At 45.4% G+C, this 17,272-nt stretch overlaps 1 protein-coding gene across 2 annotated transcripts in view; it reads right to left on the bottom strand.

Moving 5' to 3' along the window:
* The window catches only part of KIAA0100 (KIAA0100 ortholog), a 30,202-nt gene extending 12,936 nt beyond the window's left edge, over positions 1-17,266 (bottom strand). The window contains exons 1-24 of one of the 2 annotated variants that reach the window (XM_004684860.2): positions 17,219-17,266; positions 16,286-16,409; positions 15,728-15,777; positions 15,261-15,408; positions 14,968-15,086; positions 14,668-14,728; positions 14,296-14,485; positions 12,644-12,767; positions 12,367-12,491; positions 12,054-12,121; positions 11,802-11,947; positions 10,158-10,276; positions 9,894-10,057; positions 9,492-9,750; positions 8,319-8,524; positions 5,724-6,816; positions 5,129-5,320; positions 4,789-4,991; positions 4,558-4,676; positions 4,223-4,443; positions 3,747-3,937; positions 3,542-3,641; positions 3,219-3,421; positions 1,578-1,872 (exon numbers count right to left, since the gene is read on the bottom strand). In XM_004684860.2, coding sequence (XP_004684917.1) covers positions 1,578-1,872; positions 3,219-3,421; positions 3,542-3,641; positions 3,747-3,937; positions 4,223-4,443; positions 4,558-4,676; positions 4,789-4,991; positions 5,129-5,320; positions 5,724-6,816; positions 8,319-8,524; positions 9,492-9,750; positions 9,894-10,057; positions 10,158-10,276; positions 11,802-11,947; positions 12,054-12,121; positions 12,367-12,491; positions 12,644-12,767; positions 14,296-14,485; positions 14,668-14,728; positions 14,968-15,053 — 4,165 coding nt within the window. In that variant the 5' untranslated portion in view covers positions 15,054-15,086; positions 15,261-15,408; positions 15,728-15,777; positions 16,286-16,409; positions 17,219-17,266. Of the gene's footprint in view, positions 1-1,577; positions 1,873-3,218; positions 3,422-3,541; positions 3,642-3,746; positions 3,938-4,222; positions 4,444-4,557; positions 4,677-4,788; positions 4,992-5,128; positions 5,321-5,723; positions 6,817-8,318; positions 8,525-9,491; positions 9,751-9,893; positions 10,058-10,157; positions 10,277-11,801; positions 11,948-12,053; positions 12,122-12,366; positions 12,492-12,643; positions 12,768-14,295; positions 14,486-14,667; positions 14,729-14,967; positions 15,087-15,260; positions 15,409-15,727; positions 15,778-16,285; positions 16,410-17,218 lie in introns of those variants that run through there. The other variant, XM_012726414.1, reaches the window with a different exon arrangement.
* Positions 17,267-17,272: the final 6 nt, after the last annotated feature.

Genomic DNA, 17,272 nt, shown 5'->3' with positions numbered 1-17,272 from the left:
AGGCCTCAGTGCAAATTCGATCCCCAGCAAGAGAGGTGACCCCCTTGGCTCAGCAGACCTCTCCTGTCTCACCCACTGCTCCCCTCAGCAGTGTATTTCATGAGTCTGCCTGTTCTGCTCCCCACTCTGTCTCTGGTGAATTCTCTCACCACCCCTGCACCTCTGGCCTGTACCCCAGTTCTGTATGCATAAATATTTTTTAAAAGCCATAGCTCTATGCTGAAACTCAATTAAATTTTCATTTCTTAGTTAGACATTACCTAGGTGTGCTCCAAATCTGAACTCAACAACTCCCCATTTCCCAGACAATTACCTCCTGGCTCTCCTTTTTCTCATACTGGTACAAATATGCCAGTCACTGGCTCAAATCTCAGTCATCTCTGTTTGAACTTCTTCTAACCAACTGTCAAATCGCTTACATGCACATTAACATTTCTATCCACCCCCTCATCTCCATTCCCTCTGTCTCTATTTTGATCAGGTCTTCCAGGCCTCTAGTTGAGATATAGTAATTTCCTAACCAATTTGTTTCTTCCTCGCCAGTACTCCTACACACCACTGTCAGATTGATCTTCCTAAAAGTAAAATTATAATGACACACTTCTATTCAGAAGCCTTCATTAGGGGCTCTTCCTGGTGGCAAAACAGGTTAAACTGCAGCTCTATGAAGCTATCTGAAGCTACTGCAGCACAAATTCAATCTCCGGCCACGAAGCTGACCCACATGGCGTAGCAGACCACTCCTGTCTCTCCATGGCTCCCCTCAGCAGTGTATTTCAGTCAATCTGCTTGTTCTGTTCCCACTCTGTCTCTGGTGAATCCTCTCACCCCCCCACACCTCTGGCCTGTATCCCAGTTCTTATATGCATAAATAAATAAATCTTAAAAGAAAAAAGGAACTTTTACTCATACTCTAAAGAGCCACCTTAATTATCATCTCTGTGAAGCCTTTCCAGACTTACCTACTCTCAAATATTTTCTTATTGAACATTGTTACAAAACATCTTCATAATGAAACAATAATTTATATTGTTTTGAACCAATTTCTGAACTCTCCTCCTCTTTGTATGGCTAATGTCTAGGGTTATGTGGGATTATAACTCTTCAATAAAGCCAAAATGAACATGAGAATGCATGACTGGGTTAATGAATGAACTAATCTTAGCTCACCCAGAGAAAATAAACTTGTTGAGGCAAGTAGAATATCATACATTCTATATCCCTCACTCAATAGGCACAAAGCATTGTGTCCATTAAGTAGTCAATAAATATTCGTTGACTAAACAATTTAATTCGCCAAAACACAAAGCAATTCTCTAATCCTTTGCCTTTTTCCCCCTTATTCAGCCTGTTTTGGCCCCTTCACCCCTTCCTGATCCTCTTCTCCTGGCCAAAGAACCAGATCCTTTAATGCCTGCCTATCTTTGCTGTACAAGACTCAAATGCCCTAATATAGAAGAATAATAGTTTTATCTCCACACCCAGATCGAACCTGGCATGATGTAGACCTCAAACTCCTGTCCAAGACCCATGCATAGTCTCAACCTAACCCTGGGAGTCCTATCATTCTAGCTTACCTCCTGCTGACCCCTTCTCAGGCCGTCCACCAAAGCTGGGAGTGCTGACAGGAGCTGAGGCTGGGGCACTGGTCAGAACGCTCTGTTTTGGCTTCTTGGCTGGCAAATGGGGATCAATCTTTAACCCCTTTAGGGCCTCAGTAGAGAGATTACGTTTGAGTACGGCTGCCTTTTTGTAGCCATCATATAAACCAAAGGCAATATCCCGATTTGTGGTTGTCCAAGAAGCCCGTAAATCTACCAAGTGCAGCTGGTGTGTGTGAAAGGCAGGATCCCCAACTCGAGTAGAGAGATCCTAAGGAAACAGGAAAAGAATCTTAGGGTATCCTAGACCACAAATACAGAGACAGGAAAACAAGCTCATTAAATAACAAACCTGTTTTAGGTTTCATCTCCAAGAAGACCCTGAAGAAAGACAAACTAAATGGGCATAGCATGTGCATTAAATTAAACCCATCACTACATCCACTGTATTTTAAATGACTCTGAGAATTTAATTTACAAGATTAGAAACAATAATAAAATGTCACTTCCCTGTTGGCACAAGGGGTTAAGTCTCAGCACTATAAAGCTATCCCGCAGCCACTGCAGCACAAGTTCAATCCCCAGCCAGGGAGCTAACCCACATGGCTCAGCAGACCTCTCCTGTCTGTCTGCTGCTCCCCTCACCAATGTATTTCAGTCAGTCTACCTGTTCTGCTCCCTACTCTGTCTCTGGTGAATCCTCACACACAACGCCCCCGATGCACACCACTGGCCTACACCCCAGTTCTTATACGCATAAATTTAAAAAATCTTAAAAAAAAAACAAACAGAAGATGCTAGGACAAAAATTTTACTCTTTTTCCTGGGTAAACGCTATCTTTAACAGACAGAGAAAAAGAATTTTCAGAAAGATGGTAATATAGCTGATACAGTCAGTGTGTCAGAAAGGAATAACCCTTACGCTGGGATTACAGTTAGGAACATATGGATTCAACTCTCCCCAAAATTCACAGGTTCAGGCCACAATTCCTAATTTGATAGTATTTGGAGACAGGGCCTTTAAGAAGGCAATTAAGGCCCTTCCTGGTGGCACAGCAGGTTAAAGCACAGCACTCAGAAGCTAAAGCCACTTCAGCATGAGTTCAATCCCCAACTCAGAGGTGACCACATGGCGCAGCAGACCTCTCCTGACCTGCCCGCTGCTCCCCTCAGCGGAGTATTCCGTCAGTCGGCCTGTTCTGCTCCCCACTCTGTCTCTGGTGAATCCTCTCACCACCCTTACACCTCGGATTTGTACCCCAGTTCTGTATGCATAAATAAATAAATCTTTTAAAAAAAAAAGGCAATTAAGTTTAGATAAGGCTAGGTAAGTTAGATAATGTCATGAGGTCAGGAGGGCCTCATGAGAGACCAAGAGCTTGCTTGTTCTCTCTTTTCCTGTGATGTGAGGACACACAGAGAGGGTAGCTGTACATAAGGCAGGAAAAGAGCCCTCCCAGAAGCTGACCAGGCTGGCACCCTGATATTCCCAGTCTCTCAAATAACCATTTCTGGTATTTAAGCCACCCAGTCTATGGTAAATTGTAAAGGCAGCCCAAGCAGACTGAGACACTGATTGATAGAAAGAGGCAGTAAAGAGACTGTGCCAGGCAGTACCTCCTCAGTCACGCGGTTACTGTGCCGTTGGTAGGTGAGGGAGGACAGGCTCAGTAAGTGGGTCTTTGTTACCAAAGGATCAAGGCAGTGATCGGCATTCTCTTCAGTGGGCGAGGCCATCAGGTGAACAGTCACCTGACTCAGATCACTAACCATCTGGGTCACGCTCCAGTCAGAGATGAGGCGCCGCATCACTGTGCCCGCTGAGGAGAGAAGGCATGCCAGTACAGATGCATGTGACAGAAAGAGGAAACCAAGGGAACAGAGAAAGGGAGAGAAGACATGGAATGTGCTAGGAGAAATGACAGTGTCTTTGACCTTACCCTGAGGTATAAGACGTTGAGTTCCCCGAGTGAAGACATGGCCCTGACTGCACTCGATCTGGATGCCCCGTTGCTGGGCAAATGAGGCCCAATAATGCACCTGGCAATAAGAGCATACTACTGAGCAAAGGGTGACCGTGAGTGAATAAGGAAAAGAGAGAAGGGGCCAGAATTGAGGATGTCAGCAGGGCGATCAGAGCCTGACCTGCAGCTGGGGGAAGAGTGCAGTACAGGAGAGCTGCTTGTAGTGCTGGCCAAGTTTCTTCTTACTGGGCTTCAGGTTATTGAAGAGCTTTCCCCTGCAGATAGGTCTTGTTACACTAGTCCAAGTGGCCCAAAAGTTTTGCATCCAGCGCAGCGTACTACTATATAGAAGAATTCGTGGCTGAGACATTGCTGCAAAAGAAAAGGATTGACATTTCCAAGCTTTGGTTGAAAGTCAGATAGGAAGTTAAATCTTTCCCAGGCTTCAGGTTTTAAAGGTTTAAAAGCTCATACTCAACACTCTATGCCTTCTCCTTTCAAAGATCCAAACTCTGCTTTCAATAACCCTTTCCAAAAAAAGAGGTCATGACCCAACTCTCCCTTTCCCTTTTCCTCCCCAAAGAGTCAGTTGAAGTCCTCAAGGGCAAAGCCCATCCTCCCAACCCTCCATCCCCATGGCCGCAGACCAAGCCTCACTCCCGCTGTGCCGAGTCAGATCCATCTTGACAGAGAGATTGAGGTTCTCAGAACGGAAGGCCCGGTAGGAGTCATGGAGTTGGCCCAACGGCACCTCAGGGAGGAACTCTGGGGCTCGCAGAGTGACACCATGGTGATCATGGGGGTTCCCGTGGCATAGCCACTGCAGGTCCAGTGTCATACAGAGGTCAGGTAGGTGAAGGAAGCAGCAGTCGTCATACCTGCCTCACGACAGGGGCCCACCCATCAGTGCCCTTGTCACTTGAAGCCCCTCAGCTCCCCTCTCCCTCCCCTGTCCCCCTCACTCTGTGGAGTCCAACCATCATTCCACTCACTTAGAGGCTGTTCTCACGTTGACATCCAAGTCACCCTTGAACACGAACTGACCAGGTTTCCAATGAAAAGACAGGTGGTTCCACTCCCAGTGCATATTTTCAGTTGTATTGTACGGATCCTATAACCATCCCCAAGAACTTGGTGAGATATGGACGAGTATCACCCTCACCTCCCAAGTCAGTATCTTTCTTCCATATCTTAATAGGAGAACAATTCCTCAGATCCCTCACCTCAGTCGCCAGCTGGTGCAGGTTTGCCTGTTCAATGTCCATGTGCCAATCCCCATGGAACAGAAAACGGCTCTTGTCCCACCAGGGCAGAGGTGGGCTGGGGTCAGCTGAGGGCTTGGTCAAGAGGTCAACAGATTGGCCAATCAGTGTCCAGGCTGGATCCCAGCATGGGCCCCATAATACCGTATACTGGAAGATTTCCGCTGGGATACAGGAGCAAAGGGCACAGCTTGTTATACACCTTCATCCCTCTCACGTCACTCTAGAAGGGTATCAGTTCACTCCCCACCCAGTCATCACAAACATTCCTCAACCAAACCAGCTGCCCTCCCCTACTCACAGTGAAAATCATGGTAGAATTTGAGTGGTGGCATGTTCCTCTCTACTGCAACATTACCCCACGGAAGCCCCAAGTGCAAAACTTGACGTCGGCGGGAACAGGGCTGACCACTCTGCTCGGTGCCCACAAGCCGGCCTGTCAGCCTCCAGTCACGGATCTCAAACAGGTATCGGGGGTAGTCTCTTATCCGAACTGTTAGCACAGGGAGGACACACTGCTATTCAGGGGGCTGCATCAGCACTCTCAGGCATTCTCCCCCCAAAGCTACTTTTACCTATCTAGTTTACAAAGTCATCTGACAGAACAAGAGCTGGCAGTTGGTAACAAAGCGGGAGACTCTGAACAGAAAGTAGGGGGTAAAATGCTGAGATCCAAGGGCCAAACAAACCCTGAAGGTGACTTGTCCCTCTATGTTAATCAAGCAGGTTCAGGCTGAAATTCAGGAACAAAGAAAGGGAACCCCACCCATCACACCGCACCCACCCAAAAAAGAGCCCCAGTTCTCAAAGTAACCAAGCTCACCTGGAATCATTCAAAGACCTCCTGAAGCTTTACGATAAGCACCAGGCTCTGAAAATGAAGAGGTACCACTTACCCAGAAAAGTCTTGACGGTGCACTTGAGCATCCGACACCACTGAGTAACAAGATCAACTCCCTCCGCGGGAAAAGGGCTGCCCGGATCAAGCTCTCGAACCTGCTCCATCACACGCTCAGGCCCATGGAAGGAGGCATCTGCCAGAGCCACCAGCTCTAGCCCTGCCAGGCTCCAAGTGAGCAGTGCCCGGCGCATGGGTGTGTTGCCATAGAGACGACGGGAGCGCTGGATGTAGATTTCAATGTTTTTGTGTTCCAAGGAAGCATAAAGCTCCTCGATTTTGCGTGCTGGCAGTAACTCCCCATGCTGCTTGCGAAGGGCGGCCACTTTAGCGTCCAGCAGTTGCAGCCTTTTGGCACTCTCCTTACTTTCGTCCTTCATTAGTTCATAGTTATCGCGGAGCTTCACCTCAAAAATGTCATCCAAGAAAACCCAAGAGAAGTGCTGAACCTTCAAGAGTAGATCAGGTGGGAGTGGGGCCGGGGTTGAAGAGGTGTGAGTGTGAGCTCCTCGATGGAGCCCCTTCAGCCATTTCTGCACTCCCACTGCCTCATCTAAAGTTCCAGAGAAATCATACTGATAAGGAAACTCCACTGAAACTGAGCCCAGGGAGAGGAGCCAAACACGATTCCGGAGGGTCTGCAGTACAGGGAAGGGGTTCCGATGGAGGATCATTTCCTCCAGTTCAGGGAGCAGCTGCAACTCCACCTCCTTGAAGTTGAAAATGCCATTTCCATCAAAGCCAGCGACCAGCTCTGGACAATAAGCCTGCAGTGAACCTCCATGACGACTCAGCGACACATTCTCTGCAGCCAGAGTGATGAATTTGTCCTCAGCTACAAAAGCCGTCAGTTTGGCTGTGCTCACCTCTAATGTAAGGTTTAGCAGCCGCTTTGGGGTAGATGGCTCAGGGGGGCGGCCTTCTGGTTTAGCAGCAGCCCCTGGAGTCTCCAGTTGAAGGAGTGGCACAGTCCCAGGAGGCAGAGTGGTTCTCAGTAGGTCTCGATTCTGCAGAGTGGCCAGGACATGCTGGTACAGGTACATGTGATCTGGGGGGCTCCAGAGTAAAGTCAGTCCCGCACCACACTGAACCTTTAAGGAGTAACAGAAAAGGATGTGTCAAGTACCATGTCCAGAATAGGAGATGGCAGGCTTTACTACACTTGCACATCTGTCTCAAGAACCACTTCCACCCACAAGACTTTGCTGAGTAACTGCACTAATTATGCCTGGCAGTGTTCCCCTTAACAATAATGTGCTGAGCTAACATTTCTAATTGATCTTATACTTAAGAGCACTTATACTTTTTTTTTTTTTTTAAAGATTTCATATGCACATAAGAACTAGGGTATAATAGGTCAGATGTGCAGGGGCAGTGAGAGGATTCACTAGAGATAGTGGGGAGCAGAACAGGCAGATCGACGAAGTACACTGCTGGGGGGAAAAGGGGGAAAGACAGAAGTCTGCTGTGCCATGTGGGTCACCTTCCTGCCGAAGATCAAACTTGTGCTGTAGTGGCTGTTGATAGCCTCACAGGCTGTGCTTTAACCCCTAGTGCCACAAGGGAGGCCCAAAGCACTTACACTTTTTAAGTTCTTCACAACTAGTTCTAAATTATCTAGGTAGAGACCACGTGTATTCATTCTTTGGTATCTACCATGTAATAGCCAGTAAACACAAGCTCAATAAATCATTTGCTCTTAAATTTCTATTTATGAGTTTCCTTTCTGTATTAGTCACAGTTTATATAATAACAACTGCAGCAATCAATTTGAAAATGTTTCATGCCATTGATTATAACTTCTTAATTCTCAAAAGGGATTAAAAAAAAAAAGTATGGATAGAATAAGTAACTGGCATATGTGAGAGTAAGTCTCAAAGAGGGGAGCCGAGTCCTTGTCAGCTAGAAAAACAAAGTCAGTTCCAAGTAGCTAAGCAGACACAGAAATTTTTAACTCCAAAGGCAAAATTCCTTTAATTCCAGACTCTGAAAAGGAAATTCTTCAGTTTCCCAAGGAAGGTGAGGTATGAAAAACAGGAAGGTACCCCACTTTCCCCCTAAAAGTCTTACATATGATACCCTGAGGAGAGAGGCACTGGAAAGACTCCAAAGTTGTCTGGGCCTCTTCAGATCCCATCAGCCTTTTGGCAAGCTGAGTGCTTCAGCAAAATGACACCAGATCATGATCTTTAAAAAGCCCCTATTTTTCAGAGATGTAAACTGAAATATTTATAGCTTCAATTATTTAAATTTTCATTCAACTTAAATCTGGTATCTGCTTCAAAATAACCCAGGAGACAGGCACTACTGGCAGGAGTATGGCTGGAACAAGTTGGCTCTAGCTGAAATAAGCTGGTAATTGATTAATAAAGCAAAGTAGGAGTACAAGAAAGTTCATTTATTCCCTCTAGTTAGATATGTATTGTAGGTCCTGTAATAAAAGGTCAAAAATGTACCGAACAAGTCAGGACAAAAAGTACACCAGGTGTTATATTTCTCAGTAGATACGTTTTGTGTGACTCAAAAGATTAAGAAATGCTGTAAGCCAAGGTAAGACACAAGCTACCTCCACCCCCCACAGGAGCATTCTCACCTCTAGAGAGCGGATACTGCTGTGATAGGTGACGGAGAGCATGGAGAGGCTGAGTACTGGAGCGGGGATGTCAGGAGCCTTGCAGCAGGGCTGCATCTTCTCTGTGACTGACTTCACCAGCGCAAGCACAAGTCCTTGAATACCCACTGTTGACGTTTCAGCACTGCCCAGGACAGTCAGCGTGTCCAGTCGGACTTCTGAAGCACCTTAACATCCAGAAATCCACTTCAGCCTTGGTTCCCAGTTCTCAAACAGCAACTTCAGGCCTCATTCTTTCTTACTCATAGTCTTTAAGCCATCTTTATTCCTCACACCTCCCTAAGCTCATTTCTTACATTTCAGGCACATTTTTCCTTTTCTGTCTTTTGGGCCTTGCTTCCAAAATGACCAAGAAGGAATAACGGTCATGCCAAAAAGGGCCATGGCCACGTGCAGCCAATCTACAACACCAACTGCACCCGACATGTGCCCAAGGACAAGGCCACTGAGAAGCCCACCAATCCAAATGTAGGGGAGGCTGCAGCTGTCAGGGACATAGACGAAGCAAGTGTCTATGTCTTCGACTCCCGTCTGCGTCACAAGATGCATGAAGCTCCATCACTGGGGGAGTCATGCCATTCACAGCAAGGTAGTCGGGAACTGTTGTGGTAAAGCCCAGAAGGACAGAACACCTGTACCCCAATTTAGACCTGCAGCTGCTGCCCTACAACTTCCTCCCAACAAAGCCCATGTAAAGAGCTAAGTCCTTAAAGACTAAAGAAAAATTACTCTGGGAAGAAATAAAATGAAAATCATACTTGAAAAATAATTTTTCTTCTTTTCCCATCTTAACCTAACTCAATCTGGTACAGTCAATGAAGTTTCTTAGCTCCTACAAATTACCCATAGGTCTGTCTGCTACTCTCTAGAACTAAGTTACAAGGAAATTAAAAAAATACATGGGTCTCATTCTCTTGATCAGATATCACATCTAAACCTTAGCCTTACACAATTTGCTTAAAACTTCTCTCTCTTGAAGTCCTTAGAAAACAAAATCCCAACATTTTAGAAGACTTTTCAGTACCTGATACCTCTAAATTAGGAAAATTCCCAATAACCGGCTGCATTATATGAGAAGGAACAGACTGAACCAGCATAACCTGCTTAGATTACAAACTACACACTTCCACTTACCAACTAGGGCAGAAAGAGTGAACAAGTTCATGTCCTCCACCTTCAGGTCCACCTTCCACAGTAATGACACAGATTCTCCAAATGAAGAATCCCTAGAGACAGCTGACGTCCCAGCTTGTGTGCACATCAAGGACAAGATCCGAGAGAGACACTGGGCACAGGTGTCCGATGCTTCTACCTGCAGTCCTCGGATGGTACAATCAAGAAAGAGGGTGTCTGACTGGGTGCTGGACAAGCCCAGAGGCTGGTTATAGCTACCCTACAAAAGAAGCAGAGGAAGCTCATTAGGAGCAATCACAGTTCTGTCATACTCAAGATGCATCACCTGATGGTGTTCAGTACACTGTGCACAGCAGGATGAGGAAGCCATATGGGTCCCTGTTCATCGAAGCCTCCACGTACCTGCAGTGTGAAGGAATCCAAGACAAGTGCTTCACCCCAAACATGCATATTGGGTGGGTGTGGGGCCCGCTGAATGTGGGAGTCACTGCCCACACGCCAGCAAAGGTGGTCCACAGTTAGAACACCCCGCTGATGGATACTCTGTGGCCTGAGGTGCTGGTAATCTGAACAAAAAGGGTGGAAGAAGAATTCAATGGAGATGCTGCGGCCATTAATTGGGTCTAGCTCCACTAATGGACAGATTTTCCCATTCCAGAGCCTTACCCAAAGAGATCGAATTGAATCCCAAGGCAAAGGGTGGTGTATCTCCAAGCTGAATGGAAATGTTGACATTGGAAATGGAGGTGCTAACGATGATGGGAGCCAGGATTTGGGGCAAGGTTCTGTATAGGGACAAGACATCATTGTTTGAAAAGGAGAGAATTGTAGCTTTCTATTACATATTGGGTTCCTGTAGTTCTTAAAATCAAGAAATCAGGATGAAGCTTTGTTATTTTTTTTTTTTAAAGACTTACTGATTTATGCATACAGAACTGGGAGACAAGCCAGAGGTGTAGGAACAGTGAAAGGCTTCACCAGAGACAGAGTAGGGAGCAGAACAGGCAGATCTACTGAAATACACTGCTGGAGGGAATAGCAGGCAGGTCAGAAGTCTGCCATGCCATGTGGAAGCAGCTGAGCTAGCTTGCAGTGCTGTGTCCTAACCCATTGTGCCATCGGGGGGCCACTTTGTTATTTCCTAGGATGGTATGCAACTAGAATATAAATGATTAAATTTGCCAGCTTGCTACTACTCCCAATGTAATCTGCAGGAAAACTAGAAAGGCATAATGTGGAACTACATGAAATTTTTTTTTTTTAACTTAGAACTGGGGTATAGGCCAGAGGTGCAGGGGGCAGATGAAAGGATTCATCAGAGACAGAGTGTGGAGCAGAACAGGTTGATCTATTGAAATACACACTGCTAAGGGAAGCAGTGGGCAAGACAGGAGAGGTCTGCTGTGCATATATGGTTCAGCTCCCTGGCCAGGGATCGAACTCAGGTCATGTTGGTGATAGTGCTATGACTTAACCCCTTAGCCACCAGAGAGGCCTGAAATTGATATTTTTATAGGTCAAACGTGGTGAACATCAGTCTTATCATTTTTCATAGGTTAACTCTGGTGAACATCAGCCTATCATTATTCAGTCTAGTACAACTAATGAGCATCACTTTCAAATATTAACCTTAAGTTTTCTATGTGACAAAACTGCACAAATACTACACAAAGATATGTCACACTGCTGACAAGAGCTGTCACCTTACAATCCAAGGCAGACAACCTTCCATTTATCATCTATAAGTTCAGGTCAGGGGCCTCCCTAGTGGCGCAGGGGTTAAAGTGCAGCACTATAAAGCTATCTGCAGCCACTGCAGCATGAGTTCGACCCCCAGTCAAAGAGCTGACGCAAACAGCACAGTAGACTTTTCCTTTCTTGCTCGCTGCTCCCCCCACCAGTATATTTCAGTCAGTCTATCTATTCTGCTCTCTACTCTGTCTCTGGCGAATCCTCTCAACACCCCTCCCCTCAACCCTGCACTCTGGCCTGAACCCCAGTTCTTGTGTGCATAATTAAATAATCTTTAAAAAATAAGTTCAGGTCAACAATGTTTACTTTGTATAATAAAACTGCCTAGCCTAGTTGTGGAAGAAATTCAAACAAAGAGGGTATCACCCTATCATCAAAGAGCCTAGTCTAATATGGGGAAGATACTTAATACAGGATTGCTATTGAAACCAGACTATTGAGACTGAGGTTTTGAGCTCACACAATGTAGTATATATTTAACACAAGATGCTATCATAGACCAAAAGAATCCTAGAGATGTAGCCTCATCAGAAGGTGGCTGACAAAGATCACACTGACCTTTTCTTCCTTTGCTTAAGAACAGAAGAACTAGATGCTTGGGTCTCCAGTGCTAGCATTTGCAGCCAGTGAGAGAATTCCTGGTGCCGGTAATGAATAATGCAAGTGTTCAGAACCAAGGAGGCTGAAAGGTCAATGGTGGTCACCTGGAAATGAGAACACAGAAATGTGGGCTTGGGCTTTATAGGCTCCTAATACAACAATACCGGGAAACAGCAGAGAAAGGAGTATTTCCTGGAAGCACACTCATACCTGCACACTAGCTTTGAGAGAGTTGAGACAGACAATACGCTGGCGACTCTGGGACAGCAACAACCCATCTGTAAGGACACAGGGAAGATCAGAGAGCACTGGAAGTGCAAAAGGTAAAACCAAGAGAGGGTCAGAAGCAGGTAAGGAGAGGAACAGACTGTCACCTACACTCAGGAGTTGGAGTTCTTTCCTCAGTATGTTTTCTCCTCCTCTCTAGTTACAGTGATATTAACTTAAGAAGACCATGTGGAGCATGAGGAAAGAGAGTGCCTGACTGCCTGCTTTCTCAGCACCAGTGTCCCCACCCATGAACCTTTCAGGAGGAGTTCAGTGCTCATCTGTGCCAAATCAGAGTTTGCTGTGAAGCTTCGAAGGGGTAGCTGATCCTCATCACGGTGGTACAGGAAATGCAGTAGCTTCAGTGTCCAATTCAGGTGCCTAGACCAGAGACTCTGGCTCAGAAAGATGTAGAATGCCACTCTTACTCATTTTCTCCCCACAGACAAGCTCAGTTCAGCTGTTATGATGGCTATGGAGACCCCAGATATATGCTTTAACCATCACTCTCCATACCATTGTGGAGACCTCACCTCTTTTGACTGTTCATAGACAGCACTACACTTGTGATCTCCATCTTCACCTTGACTTGATCTGGCAGCTGTTGAAGAAGGTACAGGCCAGGCAGAGTTGGTTCAGCCAAGCTCTCTGTCACCTCTGAAAACATAAATAACACAAGAACCATCAATCCTTAATTCTATGAATCCTCCAAAAATGCCCTTCCATCTTTGGTCAAACTCTCTCACATAAGCAAATGCCCAATCTTAGATGCAGATACCTACTGTATTTCATTCCCCCAAAGTCTAAAACTAGTATGTGTAACAGAATGGCATAATGGAAAGAATATGGACATTAGAGTCTAAAGATTTAATCCCCATTTTCATTACTGACTAGTAATTTTTACTTCTAGCTGTGTGATCTCAGTCAAGTTTTCTAATCTTTCTAGCATCAATTTCCTCATTTATGAAATGCTGTGGATTCAGTGAGAACACATGGAAAACAGTACAGGTCTAATTCAGAAGTACCCACTGTCAGTTCTTTCTTTCTTTTTGGTTTTTAAATTTTTTTTATACATCTATTCATATTATTGCTCATTTTATAACATTGCTACTTCTCCCCTCCCGTCATCATCATAGCTCCTCACATTCCTCCCTCCTTCTGATCCCTCTGTATCCTCCTCCCCTGTAGGAGCTCTCTGATTTATAACTGTCTGTTTTTGTACTGTTTTGTTTGTATTGTATTAACAATACACTTTTTTCCCCCTGTCTTATTTGGTTCCCTTAAATTCCTCCTATAAGTGAAACCATTCAATATTCTTTTTTCTTCTGCTTTATTTCACTCAGCATAATCCCTTCTAACCCCATCCACGTTGCTACAAGTGGCAAGAGTTTATCTTTTTGGATTGCTGAATAGTATCCCATTGTGTACACACACACACACACACACACACACACACATTTGGGTTGTTTATAGGATTCCTGCAATAAACATAGGAGTGCAGGTATCTTTTTGAATTGATGTTTTTGTGTCCTCTGGGTACATCCCTAGGAGTCGAATTGCTGGGTCATGTGGAAGCTCCATTTTCAGTAGTCTGAGGAACCTTTCCATAGTGGTTGCATCAGTTTGCATTCTCACCAGTAATGTAGAAGTGTTCCTTTTTCTCCACATCCTTGTCAACATTTGTTGTTGCTAGTTTTTTTGATATGTGCCATTTTCACTGAGGTGAGGTGGTATATCATTGTGGTTTTGATTTGCATTTCCCTGATCATGAGGGATGTTGAACATTTTGTCATATGCTTATGGCCATTTGCAATTCCTCTTTGGAGAAGTACCTTTTAAGTTCTTCTGTACATTTCTTGACTGGGTTGTTTGTTTTGTTTTTGTTGCTTCAAGTGAGCTCTCTGTATATCTTTATGATCAGTCCCTTCTCTGTTATATGGAGTGCAAAGATTTTTTTTCCCCAGTCAGTAGGGTGTCTCTTTGTCTTGACTGTCTTAAATGTCAGTTCTTGTGCACACCATAAGCAAATGCTCTATTTCCTCTGGCTATCCTCAGGATCAAAGGTCATAGTGAGTAACAAAGGAATAATAACACCTAAATAAGCTGTAGGATCAGTATGTTTTTCTATTTCCAAAATAATCCTACAGTCTGGCAGACAAAACTCACTGACAAGGTAGAGCCTTACCTGAACAAGAAACAGACTTAGTTGCCAGGCTGGGACCCTGGCGCAGCAACTGACTATGGAAGAGGCCTTCATGCAGTTCAGCATGGAGAGTCCACACATCCACGGTGATCGCCTTCAGTTGCCGACTACTGATACCCACCTCTAGACACAGCTTTAGGGCCAGTGAGAGCTCTGCAAGACAGGTGTCCTCCTGCAGGGAAGATAAGTCTCTAGGATGTGTATGTGTAGGGAATTTGGGAATTATGTGGAGTTAAAATTAGTGGTCTGTAGCACTACCTCGAGAGACTCCCATAAGGACATAAAATCTTAAGCAACTTTAAGTCTTCTACCGAGAAGGAAACAAAAGTGTCTAAATGACCATGGAATACTCACCAGCTGGCCACTCTTTAGAACTTTGCTGTTGATCTGACTTAGGCTCACCTCACATTTTAGCCTGGAAAAGTAAAAAAAATTAAGATGTTGGCCTCTTCTCTCAACTATTTACCTTCAGTCAAGCTTCCTTGGCTAGAAGAGAGAAGGCAAAAAAAAAAAACAACCCTAATCTTAGTGTCCCCTCAAATTGCTCAGAACAAGAACCTGATGCCTTGATAAGAAGCCTTTGATACAAACCCATCCTGAAACAACTCCCAGGTAAGAACAGGACTACCAAATACTCTACTACCTGGTGCTTACCTTTTCCCATCACTATCCAAAAGAAAGCTGCATTCCCTGATCTGAATATGCCACAAGGATTCAGATGTAGCCACTTGGAGAACCATGATATTTATAGAGTCTACATGAATGGAGAAGAGCTGAAAGGAAGAAGCAAAGATTAACCGTAATTAACATCAAGGCACTACCCTTCCTTTTCAGTAGATAGTGACAGTGATATTCTTAGTATTAATGCCTCCAGAATAGAAGGACCCACCCAAAGCTCCTAAATTAGTCACCCCTAGTCTAGCCCCAGAGAAAGAATGCAGTCTCACCTGGCAGAAAATCTTTAATAAAGCTGGACTAAAGGACACCTCCTTCTGATGTACCCCAGTGCTCTGAGAGAATGGGGCAAACAGGCTAGAAACCTTCTGTAGGTCCGTTCTGATACGTACTTCTCCAAAACACAATGCCACATAGTTTCTGTCCAGAAAAGAAAGCTCACTGCCATCAGGTCCATCCTTCCTATAACAGTCTCTTCCCCTCCCTCACATTCACTCTCCCATGCTCCCTTGAGATGTAGCTCGAGTCATGGAGGGTAGCCTCATAGTAGTTATAAGTACAGGCCTCAGAAAATAATAGCTTCCAGACTAAGGTGGGGGGGGCATACTTGGGGGGGAAAGGGAGGCAGCAGCAAGAATCTACTTCCCTTCTTGGGTTATGAGACCTCTACATAAGATTCTTTCAGCAATTTCCAATCCAAAAATATTCCCCAGGGGAAGAGTGAAGATAGAATACTTACGGCAGATCATGGCTAAGCAGTTTGCTGGAAATCCACAGGCTATCAATTTCCTAAAACAGTGTGGGAGAAAGCTTTGTATACTAGCTGTTAGGTAAGCCATGAATAATCTGATAAACTACGAAAGATCTAAGAAAAGGAGTGTCATATCCCTTCCACTAAATATTCTCCACTCCATTTCCACCAGCTTCTCTCCTCAGCATTGTATCATGTTCCTCACAATGATGTTAGTTAAAATTGATTTGTACTTCTCTTTTATGAACATTTCTTGCTTCCCCTCTTAATTTAGAACAATAGCTCCTAGTTTCTGTTATTTTCTTTTCATGCTTTACTTCTGTAACTTTTTAAAATGCCCTGGAGACTCTGCCTTCTATACTTTTTTAAAGGAAAAATTTGGATCAATCCTAGTATTCCCAAACTAATTCTAAAATCATTTTCTTGCAAAGCTAGGTTAACTAGGAAAAGTTACTTCCAATTTTAAAAAGGAAATTAAAACTGAAACTCAGCAAAATCAACTCCACACAAATTCCCCGGGAGTTCCCACACAGACCCAGGACTCACCACTGTTTGCTGGTGCTGCTGAAACTTAAGACTGACATTTTGGATCCAAAAAAAGGAGCCAATCTTTAGCTCTGCCTGCAACTTCCGCTGACACCAATTAGTAGCCAACCTGACCACAAGCCACCTGCAGAAAAATTGCTGTAAGTTCACAGGACCCTCTCCCAATTAATAGATTCTGACACCCCTTGGTGGTCCTAGAAGGCCTTGCAAAGGTTATCTCCTGAAGCTGGTAACTTGTCTCCTTTAACACCACTGTCACAGTCAGCCACACGGATCAGAAACCTAACAGCCCGGAGTGTTCCAAGATAAAGCAGCAAAACTAAACCCCGCCCTCTAAGTTGGGGACAAAAAGAAAAAATGGAATCCCTCAAGTCTTTCACGATCCTGTAAGTACAGAAGAGGACCCACAGTAGCCAAAGTACATGTTAGACATGCATTTCAAACTTCCCCCAAAAGGGTCTCCGTCTCTGCCCTCCAGACAGGTGTCCACGAGAAGGCACAGCGGGGTCAAGCGGCCAGCTCAAATGCCACTTTCTCCAGAACCGTCTGATCAGTTCCAGCTTCCTAGGGCGCGGCTGCAGGTGCCCTTTGCACTATGCAAAGGGGACACTCAAGGGAGAGTGGTTTGTAAGGGGACTCACGGAACTAGCCCCCCCCCACACACACACCCCTATTCAATTCCTGCCCCTGCATAGTCAGGCCTCGCCCCGTTCCAGCGTCCCTGCACTCCCAGCTCCTTCGTGTCAGCTCTGGCTTACGCCCCCGCTTCTCGTCGGGCGCCCCCTCCTCGCCACCTCCCTCTCCGCCGCCCGCGCATCGTTCCCTCCAGTTGCTCCCCACTCCCGTGCGCCCCTTTCCAGCTCTGTCCCCTCCTCAATCTTTCCCCTCCCCCCCCCAGACCTCCACCCTCGCTGTAACCGGGAACCCCCTCACCGGCCAAGGAAGAGGGCGCCAAATGCAAGCAAGAGCAAGGACAACAGCGCAGCG

The sequence above is a fragment of the Condylura cristata genome, unplaced genomic scaffold (genome assembly GCF_000260355.1).
Source record: "Condylura cristata isolate star-nosed mole 26May11 unplaced genomic scaffold, ConCri1.0 scaffold00017, whole genome shotgun sequence".
Classification (NCBI taxonomy): Eukaryota; Metazoa; Chordata; class Mammalia; order Eulipotyphla; family Talpidae; genus Condylura; species Condylura cristata.
This window is presented reverse-complemented; position numbering and strand designations above follow the sequence as displayed.